Raw genomic sequence first — 24,458 nt, forward strand, 5'->3', positions numbered from 1 at the left:
AACGCAGGGGCAGACAGAGCTCCCTGCCTGGGCTCTGTAGCAGCCCTGTTGGCTGAGCCTGCACCCTGGGGAGCCCAGCACAGGCTGGACCTGCCATCCTGTGGTGGCCAAGGCCTGAACTCAGGGACTCAGAGGACTGACCCACCTCCCAGCCCAGCATGGACCAATGAGCTTTGAGCCCTTTAACAGCCACTTTCCTGTGTCAGCTTCAGAGCGAACGGAGAGATGGGGCAGGGCCGGTATGGGGTGGTTTGTGTGTGTGTGCTGATGTACTGTTTCTTCAGGGTGTCACATCTGCCAATGACAGGGACATCAACAGGGAAGTCCTGCCACGCGGCTGGCCTAACACACATGAAACCTAAGTTTGTTCACTCAGCAAATATTTATTGATGCTGCTTCCCAGAGGTCTGTCCTGGGCCAAGGGCAAGATGAGACTGGGGAATTGGGCCTAGTTTATTCATGCAACAAACATTTATTGAGCACCTTCTGCATACTAATAACAGCCAGCATATATTAGGCACCCACAGTGTGCAACTCACTAAAGATACATGATCTCCAGTTTCCCCAGCAACCCTGCGGGGTAGGGAAGCCTGTTTCCATTGCAGAGTTTAGAAGACCAAGGCTCAGAGAGGAGAGCCTCTTGCACAGGGTTGCACAGCTAGGAAGTAGCAGACGTAGGATTCGAACCTAGGCCCTTGCGAGGTAGAACCTGAGCTCTTTCACTGCCATCTCCTGCCCTTGGAGGTATCATAGGGGCTGAGCCCCAACCCCAACCTGCCCCAGTGGGTGGGGAGACCGGTGTAAACAGAGTCTGGGCTGGTGGATGGGGTGGTCCTTGATACATAGGTTGGGGGGCAGGCTGTAGGAGCTTAATAGAGCCCCCAGCACACACCCAAATATTCCTTGCTGAATGAAGGATCAAGCAAGGGCTGCCCCCCTGATTTGAGGGGAGGGTCTGGGAAGGCTTTGGAACAAGGGACACTTGAGCTGGATTTTGAAGACTGTGTTGAGTCTTTTGGGTGGTAGAGGGGGAGACAAGCCATTCGGTGGAGGTATGGGCTCAGGCAAAGCCGGGGACAGGACAGCCTGTGCTGTGGCAAAGAGCGTCCCGGTGTGGCTGGGGTACGGACCTCGTGAGGCGGAGGCCGAGGGTGTTAAGGTTCAAAGAGCAGGTGGAATCTCAGTGGGATGAACCTTGAATCATGCTGAAAAGTCAAGACTTGATGCTAGAGAGTTGGTTATGCTAAAGAGCCGAGACTTTATGAGCTGCGTAAAAGGCCTATGGTTTAGGCCACTGGGGGGTGTCGGTGAGGCTTTTAGTGGCATCGAGCACAAGGCCAAAGTTCTTGGTCTTCATGTACTCCTTGCCTCCCTCAAACACTGGACATGGAGGCCAGGAACGACATTCTGGAGGAGGGTGCCGCCCAGGCAGAGGCCTGATGGTAGGACCAAGCCTACCCCTGAAGGCAGCAGTCCGTGTGTCCTGATGGAGTGGGAAGGAAGTGGGCGCTGACCTGGCTCTCCTCAGCACCCCTGTTTCCCACAGGGTGCAGCCCTAGAATGTAGCTTTGGGCCGGAGGAGATCTTTGAGGCCGTGTGGGTGAATGAATCAGCTGTACGCTGCAACCAAGTGGTGGTGAGTGGTGTGGTTTCAGTTGGGGGCAAGGGGAGGCTGGCACAAGTCCAGATGCTGCATTCCTTCCTTCCGACCTTATCCCCCTCCTCCTTTTGGTCCCCCATCCTCAACAGCCTTGCCCTCATTTCTCTCCATGACATTCACCCCTCCCCCAGGAGAGACCCAGACACCACCCACACCCCTTATGCTCTTTCCCGTTCTTTTGCAGCTGCACACGACCCAGAAGAGCCAGGTGTTTCCACTCAGCCTCCAAGTAAAGGGGCGGCCAGCCCGATTCCTGGATAGCCCTGACCCCATGACAGGTGGGAGCCCCCACCCACCCCATATGGCCACAGTGGACTCAGCCACAATGGGTGGGACTCAACCTTGGGGGACTCGTTCTAGTGCTCACCGCACAGTCACAGATGTCCCACCCTATTGTTCCTTAACCTGCGCACGGGCTCACAGACCCAGCCCTGCATTCTCTACGTGGTCACTTGCTCGGTACTTACCCGTTGAGCAGCTGCTGTGGGCCAGGCGTCTCCGTGCCAATGACTGTGCAACTCCAGGCCCTTGCTTACCCTTCCCTTTCTGGGCCTCATCGTCAGCAAGTGAAACGAGGGCACAGGCCCTCCTGTGGAAGGCCTGGGAGGATCTACTGAGCTGATGCTCACGGAGCCTTACAGCAGGGTCAGCTCGCAGGTGTACCCCACACGGCGGATGCTATCTTACGTTATTAATGCATTGAATCAGCTCTGCAAGGGCCTGTCTGTTCCTGGGGAGCCTCTGACATCCCTAGTGCACCTGAGGCCCCCACAGCCCACCATGGGGGCCCTGGAGACACTGCCCTGCCCTCCTCCTTGGGCCTCTCCAAGGCTCTGGGGCCCTGGCACACAGCTCCTCTCTGAGCCTGTCTCTTCTCTGACAAATGAGCTATGAACAGCTTCCACTTGATAGAATCATGATGAGGACGGATGATATTAACATGGCCGCGGCTGCCTGTGCTTAGCCCCAGGGGCCCTTGGGGATATTGGGGAAGGTACTCAGAACATGGGGTCCTGACCCTCAGAACCAGGACCCGCCTCTGGCTGGGACCCTACAGTGAGAGGCCGAGTGTGGGGGGTCAGTAGTGATGGAGGGGCTGACAGATGCTGCCTCCGTGTCCCCCAGTGGAGGTCTATAACTGCGCCATGGGCAGCCCCGACTGTTCCCAGTGCCTGGGCCGGGAGGACCTGGGACACCTGTGTGTGTGGAGTGACAGTTGCCGCCTGCGAGGGCCCCTGCAGTCCTTGCCTGGAACCTGCCCCGCCCCCGAGATCCGCGCGGTAAGCACCCCCCGCCCGTGGAGGCCCGTTGCACCCACATGCCTGGCATGCACACACAGCGCCCTGCACAGGCTCTCAGACAGCACACGCACTTGCACACACCCAGGCACACGCACGGTGGGACCTGTTGTGTGCTTGCTGGGTGCCAGGCCCCACTCAGTGCTGGAGACACAGCAGTGAACGCACCTGAGTGCCCCTCGTGGAGCTAAGGTCTCAGTGGGGAGGGGTGGACAGTGACGAGCGAAGAAATGAGTAACTGATGTAGAGAAAGGGGTAAGTGCTACGGAGGAGGATAGCGGGGCAGCGGCAGTGGGGGTCTGGGGGAGAAGGTGCTGGTGCCGAGTGTCCCTAGCTTCTATGGTGAGGTCAGGGAAAGCTTGCCGACATGGTGGTACTGAGGCTGCCAATATCAATCAAGGCTCAGTTTCAACCAGAAGAAAGTCTCAGAGGAGGAATGTGATTGGCTTAGCCTGGTCAGGTGCCCATCCTAGGCCCAGTCAGCTGTGTCTGGGATGCAAGATCGTGTGGTCAGACATGGCTACTGGGAGCAGACCTCAGTGTCCCCAGGAGACCTCCCAAGTGTCATTGTCTCTGTCCATATGCACTCATGTCCCCAGACCCATGTGGGCTGAGTAACCCACGTGCACATCCTCACTGGCAGCCGCTGTGACCTGCCAGCTGACCAGCAGCCCCAGTCCTCTCGGAGCCTCCAAACCCTCCCCTAAGCAGTGGGTTTGTGTGGCCTCCCCCTGGGTGTGTGCACGATTGGAGAGGGCAGCAAGCCTGGTGATGTCTCCACCTCAGGACCCCATTCACTTCCCGCCCCATCCCGGTCACTTGGCAGATCGAGCCCCTGAGTGGGCCCTTGGACGGCGGGACCCTGCTGACCATTCGCGGCAGGAACCTGGGCCGGCGGCTCAGCGACGTGGCCCATGGCGTGTGGATTGGCAGCGTGGCCTGTGAGCCGCTGGCTGACAGATACACGGTGTCGGAGGAGTGAGTAGCAGGCAGTCCTGGCGCTGTTCTGAGTGACCTCCAGCCCCGGCAGTGCCAACTGCAGCTCTGCCCTCCCCTCCCCTCTCTGCCATCCCACCCTCCTTGGCACCCTGCTGCTCCCCAGAAGTCACTTGCTCCCAGGTCTCCCAGACTTTGCTCAAGCTGGTCCCACCATGTGTCCTGCCCGTTTCTGCTCGGGACACTCTATCCTTCAAGTGTCCACTGCAGGGCCTGCTCCTCTGGGGAGCCGTCCATGTTCCTAGAACAGCCCTACTTCCACAGAATCCTTGCTCTGATAAAAAAAATTTGCAGTTAAGAAAGCGTGGGGGCTGCTGGTGTGGTGAGAAGGTCTGGGCCTCCAGCCGTGGGGCCTGGCCCTGAGGGGTTCTGGGAGACACTCGTGAGGAGGCAATCAGCTGCATTTCCTTCCTGGAGGCCGTAGGTCAGGCTTACAGATAAGGCCATCCGTTTACCAGCCCAGCACATGCTTGCATGGTTGGAGAACTTCCACGTGCCCCGAGAACCGTCTTAGCCAACGCCCTTGTCTTCTAGTTGCAGGACTGTGGGGAAGCCGCGGCAGGGGTGGTCTGGGGAAGAACCTGGCACAGGGTGGCACTTGGGGGTCTCAGAGTGGCTGTTTTCCAACTGAAGGAAATTGTTTGGGTATTTTGATGTGGGTAGTACTTTGGGGTTCCCAGCCAGCCCCAGCTGTGAGTGGGAGGGGTGGGTGGCTGAGTGCAGGGGTGGGGACCTCACACACCCTCAGGGCGTAGGTAGTGGGATCGCTCTTGAGGGGAGAAACGGGCGGTGCCTGCCTGGCCCCCGGAATGCGCCCTGCTCCCCTGACCGAAGCTGCCTCCCCACAGGATTGTGTGCGCCACGGGGCCAGCCCCAGAGGCATTCTCTGACGTGGTGACAGTGAACACCTCCAAGGAGGGCAAGTCGCGGGAGCGCTTCTCCTATGTGGTAAGGGAGGCTGCAGCCCCATCCTGCCCACCCCTCCAGGCACGCACGCAGGGGCTGGCCGACACCTGACCGCCTGCCTTCCTCCCCACAGCTGTCCCTGGTCCACTCCCTGGAGCCTGCCATGGGCCCCAAGGCAGGGGGCACCAGGATCACCATCCACGGGAGCGACCTCCACGTGGGCTCCGAGCTCCAGGTCTTGGTGAACGACACAGAACCTTGCACGGAGCTCGTGTAAGCCTCTGGCCCGGGCCGCCCCTTCCAGCGCAGAGAACCCACAGGCTGGGGGGCTGGGCAGTGGGGTGACTTCCTTGCACCATCACTCGGATCTTTACGGGCTGTGTCACCTTGGCCAAGCCACTTTTCCTCTCTGAGCCTCAGTTTCCTCATCTGGTAAAACGGTACCAGTGAGTCGTGGGAAGTAATCTATGCCCAGCATACCATCGGTGCTTCATAAGTGACAGCTGTGATGAAAATGGTGATGACTGTACACACTGGCTGTCCCAGGGGTGTGTCCAGTGGCAGGGGTGTGGTCCAGAACCTCTTGGTGAAATACCCCTGTATTATGCACTAGCTGTATACTGAGCCCCTTTGATGGGCATTGCTAGGCGTACCAGGATGAGCCCAACACAGTCTTAGCCCTCAGGAAAAAGCAGACACTCCCACGGGAAAGAGGAGCATCCGGGGTCAGGAGAAAAGGCTGTGCTTTCAGAGCCGGGGCAGAGGCCTCCCCAGAGGCAGGAGCCAGGAGAGGAGCTCCGGGAAGGTTTCTTGGATGAGCAGGGATGGGGCAGAATTAGGAAGTTGGGGCACGCTCAGAGGGAAGGGGAGGGAAGGTGTTCAAGTGGGGAGGATCCCTGAGCAAAGGTGAGGCAGCGGGTTTATGGAAACACCACTGGCTGGGGAGGCTCATGCCCCGGGGCAACGGGGCGTTGGGCAGGGGCCTGCGGTGGGAGGTGGGGGCCCTCCTGACAACGCCCCGCCCTCACAGGCGCAGGGACACCAGCATCACCTGCATGGTGCCTGGGGCCGCCCTGCCCGCTCCCGTGCCCGTGTGTGTGCGCCTCGAGCGCCGCGGCTGCCTACGTGGCAACCTCACCTTCTGGTACATGCAGAACCCGGTCATCACAGCCATCAGTCCCCGCCGCAGCCCCGTCAGGTGAGACCCCCACCCGACCCCAGGCTGGGCTCGCTCTCTGGGCCTGCAGGTGGGCTGACGGCCTGCTGTCCCCACAGTGGCGGCCGGACCATCACAGTGGCGGGCGAGCGTTTCCACATGGTGCAGAATGTGTCCATGGCCGTGCACCACATCGGCCGGGAGCCCACGGTGAGGGGGCGGGGCCCAGTGCGGGTGGGGGCGGCCAGTGGTCCTGCCTGATCAGGCCTTGCTCACCGTGTCCCCGCATCTCTGTCTCTCCTTATCTCTTCCCCTCTCTGTCTGTTTCTGTTTCTTGTCTCTCTCCTTGTCTCTCTCTCTCCCTCTATGTCTCTTTAAACCTCATTCTCTCCCCATTTCTCCATGTCCATCTGTCCATCCCCAACCTTGGACCCTGGCCCTCCCCGACCAGCTCTGCAAAGTTCTCAACTCCACCCTCATCACCTGCCCATCCCCCGGGGCCTTGAGCAATGCGTCGGCGCCAGTGGACTTCTTCATCAATGGGCGGGCCTACGCCGACGAGGTGGCGGTGGCTGAGGAGCTGCTGGACCCCGAGGAGGCACAGCGGGGCAGCCCGTTCCGCCTGGACTACCTCCCCGACCCCCAGTTCTCCACGGCCAAGAGGGAGAAGTGGATCAAGCACCACCCCGGGGAGCCTCTCACCTTGGTCATCCACGTGAGTGCCAGTGGGTGCTGGGCAGGAGGGCCAGCCTGGGCTCAGCCAGAGACCTCAGCGAGCACCGCCCTCTGCTCCCACAGAAGGAGCAGGACAGCCTGGGGCTCGAGAGGCACGAGTACCGGGTCAAGATAGGCCAGGTGGCCTGTGACATCCAGATCGTCTCGGACAGAGTCATCCACTGCTCAGTCAACGAGTCCCTGGGTACAGCTGAGGGGCAGCTGCCCATCACAGTGAGTGGAGGGGGCACAAGAGATGGAGGTGGACCTGGCCCCAGCCCTGCCCCATCTGCCCGAGTGCCTGCCCCTCGCCCAGCACATCGGAGCTGAGCATTTTCATGCTCAGTAGCTTAGGCGAGTGGAGCAAAGCAGAGCTTTACATCCTCACTTGACAGATGAGGAAACTGAGCCCCAAGAACTTAGTGACCTGTGCAAGGTCATAGATCAGCCCCAGCTAGACTTTCAGAAGCTGTAAGAAGCTGCCCCCATTCTACTCAGTGCTCCACCAAGAGTCTGGGCTGCCAGTCACCATGCAGCCGTGAAAGGGAGGGATGTAGGAGGAGCAGAGAGAGGGCCCAGACAGTGGAATCTTTTCTACACTGCACTTGCTTGCATGCCTCCTGGGACGGGGAGCTCATTCCCTCCCAGGCAGCATGTGCTGCCCTAGGACGGCTCTGACTGGGAAAACTCCCTTTCACCTGCACCCCAGTCCCAGTTCTGCCCTCTGAGTCCTCAGACCCCACCTGCGTCCCTGGTCCCTGGACAGCCCTACAGATTCTTGGGGACAACAGCCAGGACCTGTGAACTGCCCTGTCTCTGACTCCTGTGCTGCTCCTCCCAAGCCATAATCATAATCACAGCCCCTTGTATTGAGTCTCCCCTCTGTGGCAGGGCTTGGCAAACATCATCTCATTTAGCTGTCACAGCAGCCCCAGGTGGGCATGGCTAGCTCTGTGTTATAGATGTGGCATCTGAGGCTCAGAGAGGTTAGGTGACTTGCCCAAGACCACACAGCTAGTGAGGCGAGGAGCCAAGGCGTAAGTCTGGAGAAGTTAGACCTCCCTCCCCCCACCTCTGTGCAGATCCAGGTGGGGAACTTCAACCAGACCATTGCCACGCTGCAGCTGGGGGGCAGCGAGACGGCCATCGTCGTGTCCATCGTCATCTGCAGCGTCCTGCTGCTGCTCTCGGTGGTTGGTAAGGAGCCCCAGCCTTGTGGCACCTTGGAGGGCAGAGCTGCCCCTGCCCCTGCCCTTCTGCAGGTCGGCAGATAGAGAGAAGGCATAACGGGCTGGGGCGCAGCTGGACAAGGGCTTGGGGGTGGAAACAGCTTATGCATGCAGAGGAGGGTGAGTGGTGCGCCCCAGCCCCGACACCAGTGGGTTGGGGACCGTGGATGTGGGGGTGCACTGGCCCAGGCTGGGGCCGAGCGCCCAGCAGAGGGGTTTGGAACCTTGTTTTCTAGTCAGGAGGGAGCTACTGAAGGTCCTGCAGGGAGGGTTGCTCAGGGAAGATTAACCTACAGACTTGGTAGCTATACTGCTATTAAAACAGTGGCTATAGAAGCAGTATATTCCACATCGCAGAGAAGTTGGAACCCTGCTGCACTGCTGGTGGGATTGTAAAATGGTGCAGCTGCTTTGGAAACCGCTTTGACAGTTCCTCCAAATGTTAGGCACAGAGTTACCACATGACCCAGCAGCCCCGCTCCTGGGTGTCTGCCCAGGAGAAATGGAAACACGTGTCCACACAAAGACGTGTGCACGAATGTTCACAGCAGCGTTAGTCACGACAGCTGAAAGGTGGAAACACCCCAGATGCCCACCAACTGATGATGGGTAAACAAAATGTGGTCTCTCCCTACGCTGGAATATTATTTGGTCGTAAAAAAGAATGGAGTGCTGACACATGCTACAGTGTGGATGCACCTTGACAGCATCGTGCTCAGTGAAAGAAGCCAGATGCAAAAGACCACATATTGTATGACTGCATTTATGTGAAATGTCCAGAACAAGTAAATCCAGAGACAGGAAGCAGATTAGTGGTAGCCCGGGGCTGGGGGCGGGGGAGCGGGAGGGACTGCTATTGGTTATGGGTCTTCTTGGGGCAATAAAAATGTTCTAAAATTAGATAGTGGCAATGGTTGCACAGCCCCGTGAATATACTCAAAACCGTAGAATTGTGTACTTTAAATGGATGGATTGCATGGCGTGTGCATTATAGCTCAACAGAGCTGTTTTTTAAAAAGTAAATATTCAACGTGGAAAAGTTTAGGGAAAACTGGAAGAAGCTAAAAGGAAAAAAATACCCATCATTAACCATTAACACCCTGTGTATTTTGGTATATTTCCTTCCAGTCTCTTTTCTTAAAATGTTATATATATATATGTATATTCTCTCCTCCAACCCGGAAAGGGATTATAATATAATACTGCTGTGTAATCTGCTTTTAAATGTTTAGTAATTCATAAATTACACCTCGTCATTGTAGAAAGAAGTGCAAATGATAGAAAGCAGAAAGAGAACAGAAATCTCCCATAATTCTCTCATCCAGGGAGAGCCACCGTCCGCCACTATTAAACACACATGCCCCCACACACTTCTATTTATAAGAACGGGACATCAAGCATTATTTTCCTGGCCGTTCCCCAAACCATTTGCCTGGGAGGACTTTTCAGCCCACTCGGGAGGGGCGAACGCGGGCTAAGGGCACCCGTCTACCTTCCCACACGCTGCTTGGAGGAGGCGGAGCTGAGGCCTCTCCCTCCAGGCCCAGGCCCACGCCCTGCATGCCGCTGTGTGCCAACAGTGCTTCCCAAAGGGCTTTCCAGCCCTGACCTGCCTCTCCGCTGCCCGCAGCCCTGTTCGTCTTCTGCACAAAGAGCCGCCGAGCTGAGCGCTACTGGCAGAAGACGCTGCTGCAGATGGAGGAGATGGAATCTCAGATCCGAGAGGAGATTCGTAAAGGTAGTGGCTGGGGACCACGTGGGACCATGGACCTTGGTTTTCCCATCTGGGGAATGGGTTCAAGATCCACTCACAGCCGCCTGCCTGTCCACCAGGCTTTGCCGAGCTGCAGACGGACATGACGGATCTGACCAAGGAGCTCAACCGCAGCCAGGGCATCCCCTTCCTGGAGTACAAGCACTTTGTGACCCGCACCTTCTTCCCTAAGGTCAGCCCACACCCTCGTTGGCCAGCCACCATGCCAACCTAGAGGGCACTTTTATGCAGATGGGAAAACTTAGCCAGTGCCGCATGGGCCCCTTGAGCAGTGCCAAACCTGCACACCCGCCCACAGCAGCCCTGTCACCTGCCCTCGCCTGCCAAGGGAGGGGCCCAGTTCCCCCCCCCCACTTTCCTTCTCCACTCACTTGATGTTCAACTGTCCATACAGAAGCCACTGCCAGCCCAAACTCTCCTCCTGGGGTGCTGGGCCTGCCTCTCCCCTTGCTGAAAGGGCCAGCAGAGGTGACCCAGGCTCTCCTAGGCCCCATGTGCCCTGCCAGCCTCTCTTGTCTCTGGGCCCCGTCCCAGCCAGGCTTCTCCACGTCCCCTCCTCCTGCCCGCTGGACTCTCTCCCATCCCTTCCATTCCTCTCACACTTCTTGCTGTTCCAGGGGCTGCTGTCCTGTCCCCACTGTCCCTAGCCTATCCAGAGTGTTTCTGCCGGTGGCCAGTGTCCTCCCCCGTGCCCTGTCCATGCTATTCTCCATGCAGCAGCCCAAGCTCACGTCATGGTCCCTGCCAGCCTCTCTGCCTCAGTTTCCCCTATTCCCCTGTGAGCTTCTTTTGCTTCCTCCTAAGCCTGTGCCCTCTTGCATTGCCATGCCTTGGCTCATGCAGTTCTGCTCCTTTTGTTCCAGGAAGCCCCCTGGGACCCCCGTCCCCACTTCTCTGGCCTCCTAAGGTCCCCTGGCGTGGCCTACGCCTCTCCTTCCTTTCTGTCCCTTTGCACGTGTTGAGCAGCCCTCACGTGCCAGTCAGGGGAGCTGGCGCCCTGCTGACATGTGGGTGGTCTGCCTCTGCAGTGCTCCTCCCTCTATGAAGAGCGCTACGTACTGCCCTCCCAGACCCTCAATTCCCAGGGCAGCTCCCCGGTGCAGGAGACCCACCCACTGCTGGGAGAGTGGAAGGTGAGTACCCCACGGGCCCACAGGGCTGCCTCAGGGCAACCCCGCCCCTCTCTGGGCCCCACTTTCTAGTTCATCTGATCTGTTGACCCTAATCATGGGGAGTTGGGAGGAATCTGTCGCTAAAAGATAGTGAGCTCTCCATCCCAGAAGGCATTCAAGGAACAATTGAGAGCATTATGAGTGCTGACTCCTAGGCCAGGCAGAGGCAGTAGACCTCTGTGTGCACCCCACCATCGGTTGCCCGCACAGATCCCTGAGAGCTGCCGGCCCAACATGGAAGAGGGCATCAGCCTGTTCTCCTCGCTGCTCAACAACAAGCACTTCCTCATCGTCTTCGTCCACGCGCTGGAGCAACAGAAGGACTTCGCAGTGCGCGACAGGTCAGACTGCGAGGCTCCGGGCGAGGGCAGGGGCCTGTTGGAGGCCAGACAGCCGGTCCTGGGTCGGCCTGGCCAGACCTAAGCCTGGGGCAGTTTGCAAATCACCATGCCCTCTGGGCAGCTGGCATCTCCCAACATCAGGCTCTGGGTCTTGGGGCTCTGGAGGTCCTGAGGCCCTCCTGTTCCTCCCCTTCCTGGGCTTAGATGCCCAAGACATGAGCCCTCGGGCACGGTGGTTGCTATGGATGTTAGAGAAGGTGGTCCTTCCTCCTGGCGGATATCAGCCACGCTCACCTGTGGTCTGCCAGGCCCCGCCCACACAGGCATACCTGGGATCCCTGGGTCCAGGGATGAGGTGGCGCTGGAGCCCCCGCCACGTGGTATTCGGGTCCTGGGGCTCCACCGTGCAGCCAGTGCTGATGCCCCGTGCCCGCCCACAGGTGCAGCCTGGCCTCCCTGCTGACCATTGCGCTCCACGGCAAGCTTGAGTACTACACGGGCATCATGAAGGAGCTGCTGGTGGACCTCATTGACGCCTCAGCTGCCAAGAACCCCAAGCTGATGCTGCGGCGCACGGAGTCCGTGGTTGAGAAGATGCTCACCAACTGGATGTCCATCTGCATGTACAGCTGTCTGCGGGTGAGGCGGGTGTGGCCGTGCCCCCAGTGCGGCAGGGCCCAAGCCTTCCCTTGAGAGATCCGACTTCCCTTTATCCTCGCCTTATCTAGCCGGGAGGGATTGTCACGTCCTTCATGCAGATGCGGAAGGAGGGGCTGGGGGGCGAGGGCCAGGCTCAGAGGATCCCGTACACAGGGCGGGCCCCTGAGGCTCGGAGAAAGCCTGGCTTCCTGCGAAGGCTCAGAGCAAGTTTGAGGCGGAACAGAGGCTGTGTCAGGGGCTTTGTTCCAGAAGACTGTTTTCTCAGTCATCAAACCCTCCCCGGTGCACCTTTGGGCCGCTGCGCTGGGCTCAGGAGATGAATCAGACCCATCCCCTCCCAAGGCGTCTCCCAGGCACAGAGGAGGCAGATATGGAGGCAGAAATTAAAGCCCAGAGTGATAAATGCCATATGGCGGAGGGTTCAAGGTGGCTTCCTGGGCAGGTGACCCTGAGCCGAGACTGGAGGGCTTAGCAGGAACAAGCAGGTGAAGAGTTGCACACGGAGGGCGTTCCAGGCTTGGGGGCAGGTGGGCGAAGGCAGGGAGGAGGAACGTTCACGAAGGAACTGAAGGCCATCCAGCCGTCTTTCTGATGAGAGACGAGGCTGGAGAGGCCGGTGGGGCTGGTAGTCGGGGCCGCCTGCGTTCTGCCGGAAGAACGCCCAGTAGGGCTTTTCTGCAGAACAGGTGCTGCTCCGCCCGTGGTCCTGTCCCACTGCTTGCTGCCCTGTGGTGGCAGATGCCAGGCAGTCGTCTGGGAATCGTGGGAGAAAAGGCACAGGCCTGGCTGGAGCCCAGAACCAGGGCCTCACATGTCCTGGCTTGAGTCCTGTCTTTGGCACAAACCAACTGCGTGACCCTGGACAAGTCACTGTCCTCTCTGGGCCTTGGTTTCCTTCTGTCGTTTGGGGCCTCTGTCTCTGGGCCTGGGGCTTGTGAGGGCCAGGTATCTCACCCTTGTGAGAGCCGTGTGGCCGCTCCTGGGGGAAGGGGTGGAGGGGGGTGGAGTGGAGGAGGCTGGGCCTAGGGGGCCCTCGGGGTGCCCAGTCTCAGTCTCTGCTGGCTGCCTCACACTGGGCCTCAGGAAAGACCAGGCTGCAACAGGGGCCATAGGGGCTGCAGCGGACTCCGGATTCGGCTCCACTGGCCCTTTATGTGGCCTCGGCCAGGCTTCCCCTCGCTGCCTCTGTTTTTCCCTCCAGAAAATTGGGCATCAATGGCTCCCACCTACCCGAGCTGGAGAACTGGATCAGGAATAAGAGCTGGCATGCAGCCCTCATAATCTTTGCCAAATCTGCCTAATACTATTACAGACTTAACTTTTTCTTTAAATCAACTCACCATTTTTACCTAAATATTGACCCTAAATGAAACACCTGGGTCACTTGCTGTAACATGACCATGAAAATAGGCCGAAGGCCGTGGAGGGCAGCCGAGCCCCTTTCTGGCCACGTGCACTTTATGGAGCAGAGAGATTCGAGGGCAGGGGCTTTGAGGCGCTGGTCTGGATTATTTAAGGCCACATCTGTGTTCTGGTTCCACCTAAACTCACCTGGGAGGCTTAGCAAACATAGTCACAGGCTTGGGAGTCAGCCGATCTGGGGTTCGAGTCCAGCTCTGCTCCTTTCCCGCTGGGTGACCCTGGGCAGGTTGCTTGCCCTCTCTGGGCCTCAGCAGTGAGGGTGATACCCTGTACCTGGAAGGGTTGCTAGAATGATGAAATGAGTGTGCCTGCCCACAGCTGGTGGTGTTTGACTGTAGCATCTATGGAGACACCTTGGGGGAGCTTGGCTCCAGGATCTACAAGAATATTAAACAAGCAGCCTTGGAGGCGTTGGTAGAGGGCGGTAGTGAAAGTGTTACAGGTGGGGGCCACAGCATGGCCAGGGGCCTGGGGGCTGCAATATGGAGGGTGGGCAGGGAGGCGGTGGGGCTGGGCTGGGCCAGCTGGGCCTCAGCCCGTGACGCCCTGTGCCCCCCAGGAGACTGTCGGGGAGCCATTCTTCCTGCTCCTGTGCGCCATCAAGCAGCAGATCAACAAGGGCTCCATCGATGCCATCACAGGCAAAGCCCGCTACACGCTCAATGAGGAGTGGCTGCTGCGGGAGAACATCGAGGCCAAGCCCCGCGTGAGTCGGGCTGCAGGGCGAGGGCCGGCCCCAAGCTGGCTGGGAGGGGGCCCCATGCCTGGAGGGTCCTGGCTCCGACGTGGCCCAGCCTCCCCAGCCGGCTGTCGCCTCGCCCGGGCCCCGCGGTGTGCCGGGGAGCACGCACTGACTCTCCTCCCCCTCTCGTGCAGAACCTGAACGTGTCCTTCCAGGGCTGCGGCATGGACTCGCTGAGCGTGCGCGCCATGGACACTGACACGCTCACGCAGGTGAAGGAGAAGATCCTGGAGGCCTTCTGCAAGAACGTGCCCTACTCCCAGTGGCCTCGCGCGGAGGACGTCGACCTCGGTGGGCAGGGGCGGAGGCGGGGGCGGCATGCCCTGGCGTTGGGCTGCTTCATTGGGAACCCCTGCTGTGGTCAAACACTCCTCTCACTCAGCAAATGTGCATTAGTTCTGGCACTGGGGACACAGGGACAATCAGATGAGGTGCCCATCAATAAGGAGCTCCTATTCTGGTGGGGAGTTAGATCCTGCTGTGTGAGCAAGCTGTGGGCAACAGAAAAAAGCATTCAGGAAAGGCTTCCCCAGAGAGGGGACACTGGAGTGGATTTTGAAGGATGCATAGGAGTCCTGGTCAGGCCAGGAAGCTGAGGCCATTCATTCTGTGATCACAGGCCTATCCTGATCACTTGGTCTGTGTCAGGCCCCGTTCTAAGCGCTGGGCTGTGATGGTGAACAGGCACGCGCAGCAACCATCTGTTCAGAGCTGGAAATGCGGGTGGCTCGCCCAGGCTGGCGTGCAGGGGGCAGGACGGGCTGTAAGATGAGGCTGGGCTGAGCCTGCCAGGGCAGAGCTGGCGCCTGAGGACGGTGGAGAGCTGTGGAAGGGATGTGGCCCTTCCACGTGTGGTGCCCCGTCTCATTGCATCAGCAGTAGTCACAGTAACAACCCAGAAGATGAGGACATGAGCTCCTGCTCTGTGCCACCACCTGGTACCTCACGTTGTGCCCACCACATGCTCTCCCCCAGACCCTTCTCCCCCTCCACATTTGACAGGTGGGGAAATAGAGGCTTAGAGAGAGGCCTGGCTTGCCCCAGCTTGCAGAGAGAGAGCAAGAGGCCTCTTCCTGAGTGGCCTGGGCCAGTGCTGCCCTCTGGCCGGTGCCCTGCCTGGGCCCTGACGCCCTGCTCCCCACCCCCAGAGTGGTTCGCCTCAAGCACCCAGAGCTACATCCTGCGGGACCTGGACGACACCTCGGTGGTGGAGGACGGCCGCAAGAAGCTCAACACCCTGGCCCACTACAAGGTGGGGTCCCCAGCCCCACCCAACCCCCACTCCCGCCTCCCTAACCTCTGACCTCTGACCTCGGCCTCTCCCCTCCTGTCAGATCCCTGAAGGTGCCTCCCTGGCCATGAGCCTCACAGACAAGAAGGACAACACACTGGGCCGAGGTAGCGCCGGTGGACGTGGGGAGGGCATCCAGTCCAGGCCTGGGCCCCTTCTGAGCAGCCCCACTAGGGAAACTGAGGCTTCCAGAGGCAGGGCTGGGCTGGACTATGGCCTCCTTGGTGGGGGCAGGGCCTGCAGCCAGGCTCCTCTGCCCCAGTACTGCTTGAGCAGGGCCCATGGCCAGGCCTCCTCAGGCTGGTTTCCTACGGGCAGCTGGAGAGAGGCCCCAGGAGGGTGGGATGTGGTTCCAAGAGGTCCGGGCAGCTGCCAGGCCACAGGGGAAGGCTGGCGTGCCCATCTGTGCTTTGGGCTGTGTCCCTGCCTCAAGGCTCCCATCCACACCCTCAGACACCCCCGGCCGAGCTGCCCAGCTCTCCGGCCTGGGGACTTGGCTCTTCTCGGCTCAGGGTCCCCTCCTGAGGTCAGCAGTGGGATCTGGGGGCTCTGCCAGCAGCCTGTGGGGCCTGGGTTGGCAGGAGCTCTGGGCCGGGCGGTGGAGCAGTGCCCTGTCTCTGTGACTGTGTCTCTGTTTCTCTCCCTGCTTCTCCTGTCACCTTGTGTGTGTCTTTCTGTCTCTCTCAATGCCTCCATCTTTGTCTCTCTGCCTCTCTCTGCCTGTCTCTCTGGATCTCTCTCTTACTTCTTTTTGTCTTTGCATTTTTCTGTCTCTTTGTCTCTTTCTCTCCACATGTCTCTTTGGGTCTCTCCATTTCTCTTGATTTCTCTCTCTCTCCGTTTTTCTGTCTCCATTTCTGTCTGTCTCTCTCTCCCCCCTCCTCCCTCCTGTTTATTTATCGTGGATGTTTTTCCTCTTGCAGTGAAAGACTTGGACACAGAGAAGTATTTCCATTTGGTGAGTGCGTGGCCTCTGGCCCTGGGGGCGCCCACCCCTCAGTGGGTGTGGACTTGGCTTCCTGCGCCCCCGGACCTCTGGGGAGAGTGCTCCTGGGCCCTGGGAAAGACCGGCGGTGGGGGAGCAGGGATGGGACCCAGAATCAGCAGGGAGTCTCAGCCCTCATGCGCCACAAGGCATGAGCGGGGCCAGGTGCCTGAGGTCCAGGATGGGACCTCCCACAGGACGGCCGAGGGTGGTGCCTGGCGCCAGCGCTGACCGCTGCCCTGGCCTCTTAGGTGCTGCCCACGGATGAGCTGGCGGAGCCCAAGAAGTCCCACCGGCAAAGCCACCGCAAGAAGGTGCTACCAGAGATCTACCTGACCCGCCTGCTGTCCACCAAGGTGGGCCTGGCCTCATGTCCCATCGGGGGCGCTGGTGCTCCATTGGGTCGGCTGTGTGCACACGCCTGAGCTGGGACAAGAGTTCTTCCCCTGTGGGGCCAGATGGGCTCTGGGGCGAGAGGCTAAGGGGTCGCGCACAGCCATGAAAGGTGCTCGACAGAACGTCTGCACCAGCCAATGTAACAGAGAGTGCGGTGGAGGCCCAGGAGTCAGTGATGTCCCCAAGGCCACACGGCTCAGGTGGCAGAGTCAGCACCCTAGAGCCTACACCCCAGCCCCACCGATTCCCCGCTGTATGCCCCAGTCTTCAATACTCCTGTGAGGGAGGTTTTACTAACCCATTTCACAGACACAAAACCTGAGGCACACAGAGGTTAGGTGACTGGCCTGAGGCCACATGGCTTCCCCATTCACTAGCCCAAGAACTGCGGGCTCCCTGGAGCTGCCAGAGGTGCCCACTTACCCCTCTGCACATGGTCCTGGACTGACAGTGGCCGCTCTGCTCCCGGGCAGGGCACGTTGCAGAAGTTTCTTGACGACCTGTTCAAGGCCATTCTGAGCATCCGTGAAGACAAGCCCCCACTGGCCGTCAAGTACTTCTTCGACTTCCTGGAGGAGCAGGCTGAGAAGAGGGGGATCTCGGACCCAGACACCCTGCACATCTGGAAGACCAACAGGTAGTGGGCCAGTGGGGGGTGGGGGGCGGGCGGGGAGGGCTGTGCAGTCTCATTCTGTCACTGGGGGCAGCAGTGGTGCAGGGCCCTCAGGGCCTGGCCTCTCAGCCCACCTGCCTGGGTTCAGTCCCTATTTCGACACCTCCTACCTGTGACTTTGGGGCAGTGACTTAAGCTCTCTGTGCTTTTGTTTCCCCCAGCTGTAAAACCAGGGCTAGGGAGTCATCCACCACACTGTAAGAGTTAACTAGAAGCAAGCATTATATAAATTTTGCCCCTACCATCATTCTCCCCCACCTCTGTCACTTGGTCCCCGTCAGCTCCACGTTACAGATGAGAACACTGAGGCTCACGGAGAAGTGCCTGTCCAAGATGGCGCAGCCCTTGCAGTGGCAGAGCCGGGCCCAAACCCGCGTGATCTGACTCCCCTGCCCAGTTCGTAGCGCTCCTTTGAGGCATGTCCTAGCTTTTGGGGGTCATAGACCCTAACAAGTTGTTGGAAACCTCAGCCTGACCTGCAGAAAAAAATGCTGCAGACCCAGAAGTTTCTGTGCAGTTGCCGGGACCCTGGACTGCTGAGTCACTCGGTGGCCCTGGGGTGGGGGGTGTTCCAACCCTCTCTGGCCTCCTGAGGCCCAGGCCCAGGATCCAGGCCCGGCCCTCCCTCAGCCCTTTTGGCTGATGGTGGACTTCCTGCTGCCGTGTGAGGGCTGGAGGAGGGGCTGTGGGCCGCCAGGCAGGGCGGGGTGGGGGCCTTTTAATGAGAACCAGGACCTGGCTTGAGGCTCTTGCGTGAGAGCTGGGAGGCTCTGTGGGGGGTGGGGCAGGCCCCGGGGGTAGACTCAGGCCCTGCAGCTCCTGCCTCAGCCTCCTGCCCTGCTCCACTCAGGAAACCCGCTCCCAGCCCCGCTGCCACCCCAGCCGACAGCGATGGTCATCAACCCCATCTGTGGATGGGCACGCCGAGGTTCTGCCTTGTGACTGGCTCCACCAGCCTCGAAGGGCTGCCCTCTGGGCCTGGCTACCTCTGTCCCCTGAGCACCCTGGGCGGCCACTTCCTCTGATGCCCCACCCACAGCATGGGCTCACACCGCCTCTGTTGCCCCCATCCCACAGCCTTCCTCTCCGGTTCTGGGTGAACATCCTGAAAAACCCCCAGTTTGTCTTCGACATTGACAAGACAGACCACATCGACGCCTGCCTCTCGGTCATCGCACAGGCCTTCATTGACGCCTGCTCCATCTCTGACCTGCAGCTGGGCAAGGTCACTGCTCCCAGGGACATGCTGCCCCATGACGGGGCAGGAGGAGGGTGCTGACGTGGGACTGAGCTTTCTGGAGGGGAGCCGAAGGAGCTCAGGGCTGGGGGATGTGGGATGAAGAGGGACACTCAGCCAGTCTCAGAAACTGGCACCTACAGTCGGAAACTGCATCGCTGCAGAGCAGCTGCACCCACCTCAAGGGTGGCCAGCGCCACTCCCAATGTTAGGCTGTAGAGCCAGGCCCGGGGAAGCCAGGGTGGATGTGGAAACCCTGCTCGGTCGGGCACAGCATCGTCTGAGAACCTGCCAGGCTCCAAGCAGCAGTACTGATGGTCGAGAGCCATCCAACGGGCGTCCAGAGTGAAGGGGTGGGCAGAGGGGAACAGGTGAACAAGCCCTCTGAGATGCACGCAGGAGGGAGATCCCCGAGGCGTCTGTGTGCAGGCGAGGATCCAGCTGGCTCTAGAGGGTGGAGAGGAGAGGGAGCGGCAGGGGCAGGAGGCGTGGACGAGCGCTGCTTGCTGTGGGCACTAACGCGATGGTCTGACTGGACTGGCCCCGCAGGATGGCGGGGACCTGGCCCTGCACTCAGCCCGCGACTTTCAGAGACAGCCCGCAGGAGGGGGAAAGTGCCGGCACTCCTCACATGCTGTCTCAGAAGGCAGGACGCTGTGACAGACAAAGGACGGGGAACGGACTTGGCACATTTTGCTTTCGGGCGTTGGAAACATGTGGGAAATATTCCACTGAGCCAGCAGTCAGGCTTCCAGAAATCTTAGCCACCAAGACCCATAACCCTAAGCAAGGATATAAACAGAACAGCCTGCGTGCGACAGAGAGCTGGCACAAAGCCCATGCACTTTTCCCCCTAGAAATAGGCCCCCCTTCAGGTCATCCTCCTGACAGTTCCCCCAAAGTAGGGCAGGGGTTCACTGTAAAAGGGCAGCAGAGGGAGGGGGCTGAGGAGCCCCTGGTCCAAAGCCGGCAGAGTGGGGACCTTTGGTGATGGGGCCATTTGTGTGGCAGGAGGGACGAGGGCTTGTCCAGAAAAAGAAGGATCTGTCTCGTCTCCACCCACCATCTTATTCCCTCCCTCTCTGCCCAGGATTCGCCAACCAACAAGCTCCTCTACGCCAAGGAGATCCCCGAGTACCGGAAGATCGTGCAGCGCTACTACAAGCAGATCCACGACATGACGCCGCTCAGCGAGCAGGAGATGAACGCGCACCTGGCCGAGGAGTCGCGGGTGTGGCCCGGGGGTCCGGGCTGGGCCTGTGCAGGGAGGGGGCTGAGGGGTTTGGTAGAAGCAGCAGGTCTGGGCTGGGCCTGGACTCAGTTCTGATCGTTGGGTTAACCACCCCTCCCAACTCTCGCCTTTTCTTTCCCTGTAGAAATACCAGAACGAGTTCAACACCAATGTGGCCATGGCAGAGATTTATAAATATGCCAAGAGGTATCGCCCGCAGGTGGGTACCCCTGGTGTGAGGCACTCACCCCCAGGGCCACGGCACCCCCATTTCAGCCTTTCCCACCTCCACCATGCTTGGGAAAACCCCAGGAGAGGTTCCCGCTCAAGGCTTCACATCCCAGGACATTTTTGTGTTAGGGGTGGGTCACCAGGAGTAGAAATCCAGGTGCTGTGTCCTCCCCCAAGATCTGCAGAGGGACCCACTGGGTCCAGGTCCCCAGCTCGTGGCCCAGCTGCCCCTGGCTTCCCCTCAGATCATGACCGCCCTGGAGGCTAACCCCACGGCCCGGAGGAGCCAGCTGCAGCACAAGTTTGAGCAGGTGGTGGCTCTGATGGAGGACAACATCTACGAGTGCTACAGCGAGGCCTGAGCCGCGGAGACAGTGGCTGCTGGTGAGGGCGAGGCGCCCAGCCCTCCGCTTCACTCTGTTCCCAGCGCCTCTGACTCCGGCTGGGAAATGACTGGACAGAGTCGGCTGTGGGGAGGGGGGGAAGGAGGGGCCTCTGAGCCAGGCAGAGGAACCCCCAGCTCTGGCCCCATGGACACCTCCATCCCTCCCACCTTCCCCTGCCCCTGCCTCCGGGATGGGGTCTCGGATGCTGCAGCCATCCCTGGTAATGCCCCCACCGACCACCCAGCACAGCCTGGACGGAGCCCCACTCGCGCTGCCACGGCCCACTGCTGGGAGTCCCGCCCCACGTGTCCCAGCGCTGACAAACGAATGGGGAGAAGAGGCCACCTGGCCCAGAGGCCACAGCCGGAAACACTACCTCATCCAACCTGGCGGAGGGGAGGCCTCCTCAAACCAGCCCTCGACTGGTTTCTGCTTCAACCACCAAAACCTTGTCTCTGTCCCCTCACCCAGAGAGGACCCTGGCCACACTGTTTCAAGCAGTGTCAAGTTTTTGTTGCTCCAGGGGCTACTGGTGGCGTGGGCAGTGCCCACTGCCCTTGGGGCGGCTCTGCGGGCTTTCCCACAAGCCGGGGAGGGTGGAGGGCGAGGGGACAGGTGCCGGGTGATCCTGGTCTCCAGCGGGGCACGGGGGCTAAGTTGCATCAAGGCTGTAGCTGGGCTACTTGATCTTGCTGGAAGTGTTTCTAAAGATAGCACCACTTTTTGTTGTTTTTTTTTAAAAAAAAGCTTTTATATATTAAAAAACTTATCACGCGCCAACTGTGAATAGCTGCCACTTGTGCAGAGGACCTGGGGAGGGGAACCGAGGGGCTCCCAACGCAACACTGGAAATGACTGTGCCAGAGGACGGGCAGGCCTGGCAGAGACCCCCCTTCGCCCTGAGAAAATCGCTGTTCTGATCCGGTCAGAGCGACCGTCTGTGGCTGACCCAGCCCGCGCAGGGACCGGCTCGGGGGCGCAGAGGCTGGGCTGGAGGAGGGTGGCCAGGGTGCTCTGGAACCTTCTTTATAATAAACGCCTGATGGGAAAACCTGCTGTGGGCTCCAGCCTTTGTCCTGAGACAGCTGAGGAGGGCGAGCTGTGCTAGCAGAGAGGAGGGGCGCCTGGCCTAGAACCCGCCTCAGCCACGTTTCTTCCGGGGTTTGGGCGGATGTCTGACTCAGCTTCTAAGAAGGCGGTCGGCGATGGGAGGGATCATGGGCCGCCTGCTTGCCGTGGGCCTGGCCCACGACTGACATGCCCTGAGCTCTGAGGGCACCCACCGGACCCCCAGGAAGGTGTCACAGCTTTTGTGTGTCACCTACCCCTGGGTGGGCCCTGCCCTAACCTGCTCACCTGTATTATAACAAGCCCATGAGGAATGTAATGTCCCCATTTCACAGGTGTAGAAACTGACTCTCAGCTTGGTTGAGGAATTTCCCCAGGTCACACAGCCAAGGAACGGCCAAGTGGGGACAGAAGGCAGGTTGCACAGGCCCCTCATTCCCATTCCATGCTTCCTCCAGGCCAGTCTCCACAGCAGCCCCCAAAATGTTTGGGGAGGTCCAAGGTGACTCCCCACAAAAGAGAGCTGATGTTTACACATTCACCCTGAATTTCTCATCAATCTTGAAAAATATGTATCATTAACCCCATTTTTTCAGAGGAGGAAACAGGCCGTTTCCCCAAGGCCAATGTCACCCTGGGCTGTGCCCAGTGGGGCAGGCTGTTCCTCACCATGGCCCAGGAGGAGGGTTAACCTGACCTGGGGTCAGCAAATACCACAGAGACCCCCGCCCCCCCAGCCCACCCAGCTGGCTGTGGGCCTGAGCTGGGGTGAGATTCCTCCCCGACCCCCCAGAAAAGGTCGTGGAGAACCATTTCCAAAATAGAAGCAACTCAAGTTAGTTCTTTCCTTTTATGCAGGAAAAATAAGTGCACATACATTTATCAAAAGCGAGAACTAGGACAGAGAAATTCATACAATTTAAACAAAATCCCACAAATACCAGTTCTAGAATTAATGAGAACAGAAAAGTGAGAAGAGAAAAGTAAACAATTTTAAGCTTTTAAAAATAGCCTTGTCCTGTAGCGGCTTCTGGGTGGAGAGAGTCTTTGTCTTGTCAAATTTTCTATTCTGAGCACTGATCCCTTTTTATTAAGCAGCAGATTTTCTAATTTAAGTTATTGACACGTTTGATGGGGATTTTTTTTTCTTTTCGGTGTGATTCTAGAATGAATACATGTTTCCTGCAGAAATGTCAGGAAGTACAAAAAGCATTGAAGAAAATGAAAGCCACCCTCAGCACCCCTGGCGAGTCCCCGAGAACGCCGTCTCAGATGGCGTGCCCGCGTGCCTGGGTGGGGGCTGAGAAGAAAAATCGGGAGCGGGGTGTACACACCATTTTGTCACCTGCCTTTCCCCCCATGCAACAATATGTCAGTAACATCTTTCTATGTCATTAAATATTCCACAGCCGGTTTTAATGCCTGATTAACATGCAATTCCTTCTTGAAGTTAGAAGTGCATTTTGCAAAGGGAGGAAATCTCTCGTTTCTGAGGTCATTTCTCAGTGCAGAAGGTGGCCAACTTCTGTGAACCACCCACAGTCCCCGTCGGGGGCCCTGAAGACTTGCCTCGCAGCTATGGGTGTCCCTTTGCTCTGTCTGAGGGTCACAGGAAGTGGAGACTTTGGCATCGTGTCCTCGAGCAGGGGAGGAGGCTGGCACGAGTCTCATGGTGCTAGATGCTGTGTGGCCTCTGCTGGGTCGGGGGGCCTGGCCCGCCCCGGCTCGTGGGGTGACATGCCCAGTGATAGCCCCAAGAGCCTGCCCAGGGTGCCTCCCACAGCCCCCAGCCAAGCCGTGAAAGGAGCAGAGGCAGAAACAGACCCTCTGCAGGAAGCGCCAGCCCAGCCCCCCGCCATCTGCTCACGGTGCCCCTTGGGGCCCTGCTGGCAGCCACATTACAGATACCCCAGGGAAGCTGTCAGCACAGCTACACAAAGCCTCATGTGGGACTTGGCGGGGGAGAGGGTGGGACTGAGGGAGGAGGGGCAGGAAGGGCACAGTCGGATGCTCCATGTCGGCCTGCCTCAGTTTCCCTTTGTGCCCCGTCTGCTGCCTTCCCAACTCCAGTCCAGTTTACCCCTGACTCCCTTCAAATTGACCCCTTCTTCTCTGCCCCCTCCCTGGCTCAGCTGTCACCGCTCAGCTGAACCATCTCTTGGGTGCCTCCTGACGGAGCTGAGTCCTCACGCCAGGAAATGGTCGCCAAGTATTCACCTAGCTGTGTACTCGACACTGTGGACTCATCACTGACCCCTTTCTACGTCCAATCCCTCCGCAAATCCCATCGGCCCTGCTTCAACATCTGCCCAGAGTCCACCGTTCCTAATCCCTCCCCCATGGCCACCCTCCCCCAGACCCTTGCAAGGGCCTCCTCGCCGGCCTCCTACTGCTGCCCGTGTCCCCCTGCAGCCACTTTGCTGCTTGCTATCCACTAACAGCTCCTTATCACAAGACAAAACCCTAAGTCCCTTCCCTGGTTTACAAGGCCCGTCAGGGTCTAGCCTGTCTACCCTGCAGCCCTTGTTGAGGTTATCTACTGCTGCAGGAAAAACCACCCCGATACTCAGTGGCCTAAGATGGCGATCCTTTATGCTGTTCATGCACATGCAGTTGGGGAAGGGCTTGGCAGAGAAGGCTTGCCCCTATTCCAAGAGGTGTCAGCTGGGGCAGCTCAACCAGGGCTAGAAGATCCAGTTGCAAGATGGCACACTCCTAAGGCTGGAAAATTGGTGCCGGCTGGTCAGGGAGCTCAGCTGGGGCTGGAAATTGGGGTGCTTCGGTTCCTTGCCACCGGCTGCTTGGGCTTCCCCACAGCGTGGTGGCTGAGTTCTAAGGGCAAGTATCAAGGAAACCCACACAAGAAGTAGCAGATGCCAGTCTCTGAAGG

At 59.1% G+C, this 24,458-nt stretch overlaps 1 protein-coding gene across 1 annotated transcript in view; it reads left to right on the top strand.

Moving 5' to 3' along the window:
* Positions 1 to 21,551, top strand: part of PLXND1 (plexin D1) — a 50,836-nt gene extending 29,285 nt beyond the window's left edge. The window contains exons 10-36 of the mRNA XM_070574677.1: positions 1,547 to 1,636; positions 1,845 to 1,938; positions 2,786 to 2,940; positions 3,785 to 3,936; positions 4,803 to 4,902; positions 4,994 to 5,133; positions 5,891 to 6,058; positions 6,136 to 6,226; positions 6,468 to 6,731; positions 6,815 to 6,964; positions 7,813 to 7,927; positions 9,590 to 9,697; positions 9,793 to 9,905; positions 10,762 to 10,866; positions 11,116 to 11,246; positions 11,687 to 11,885; positions 13,888 to 14,034; positions 14,205 to 14,361; positions 15,219 to 15,322; positions 15,405 to 15,468; positions 16,285 to 16,319; positions 16,598 to 16,702; positions 17,216 to 17,379; positions 18,493 to 18,640; positions 19,743 to 19,883; positions 20,029 to 20,103; positions 20,360 to 21,551. Coding sequence (XP_070430778.1) covers positions 1,547 to 1,636; positions 1,845 to 1,938; positions 2,786 to 2,940; positions 3,785 to 3,936; positions 4,803 to 4,902; positions 4,994 to 5,133; positions 5,891 to 6,058; positions 6,136 to 6,226; positions 6,468 to 6,731; positions 6,815 to 6,964; positions 7,813 to 7,927; positions 9,590 to 9,697; positions 9,793 to 9,905; positions 10,762 to 10,866; positions 11,116 to 11,246; positions 11,687 to 11,885; positions 13,888 to 14,034; positions 14,205 to 14,361; positions 15,219 to 15,322; positions 15,405 to 15,468; positions 16,285 to 16,319; positions 16,598 to 16,702; positions 17,216 to 17,379; positions 18,493 to 18,640; positions 19,743 to 19,883; positions 20,029 to 20,103; positions 20,360 to 20,476 — 3,432 coding nt within the window. The 3' untranslated portion in view covers positions 20,477 to 21,551. The remainder of the gene's footprint in view (positions 1 to 1,546; positions 1,637 to 1,844; positions 1,939 to 2,785; positions 2,941 to 3,784; positions 3,937 to 4,802; positions 4,903 to 4,993; positions 5,134 to 5,890; positions 6,059 to 6,135; positions 6,227 to 6,467; positions 6,732 to 6,814; positions 6,965 to 7,812; positions 7,928 to 9,589; positions 9,698 to 9,792; positions 9,906 to 10,761; positions 10,867 to 11,115; positions 11,247 to 11,686; positions 11,886 to 13,887; positions 14,035 to 14,204; positions 14,362 to 15,218; positions 15,323 to 15,404; positions 15,469 to 16,284; positions 16,320 to 16,597; positions 16,703 to 17,215; positions 17,380 to 18,492; positions 18,641 to 19,742; positions 19,884 to 20,028; positions 20,104 to 20,359) is intronic.
* Positions 21,552 to 24,458: the final 2,907 nt, after the last annotated feature.

The sequence above is a fragment of the Equus przewalskii genome, chromosome 15, assembly GCF_037783145.1.
Source record: "Equus przewalskii isolate Varuska chromosome 15, EquPr2, whole genome shotgun sequence".
NCBI lineage: Eukaryota > Metazoa > Chordata > Mammalia > Perissodactyla > Equidae > Equus > Equus przewalskii.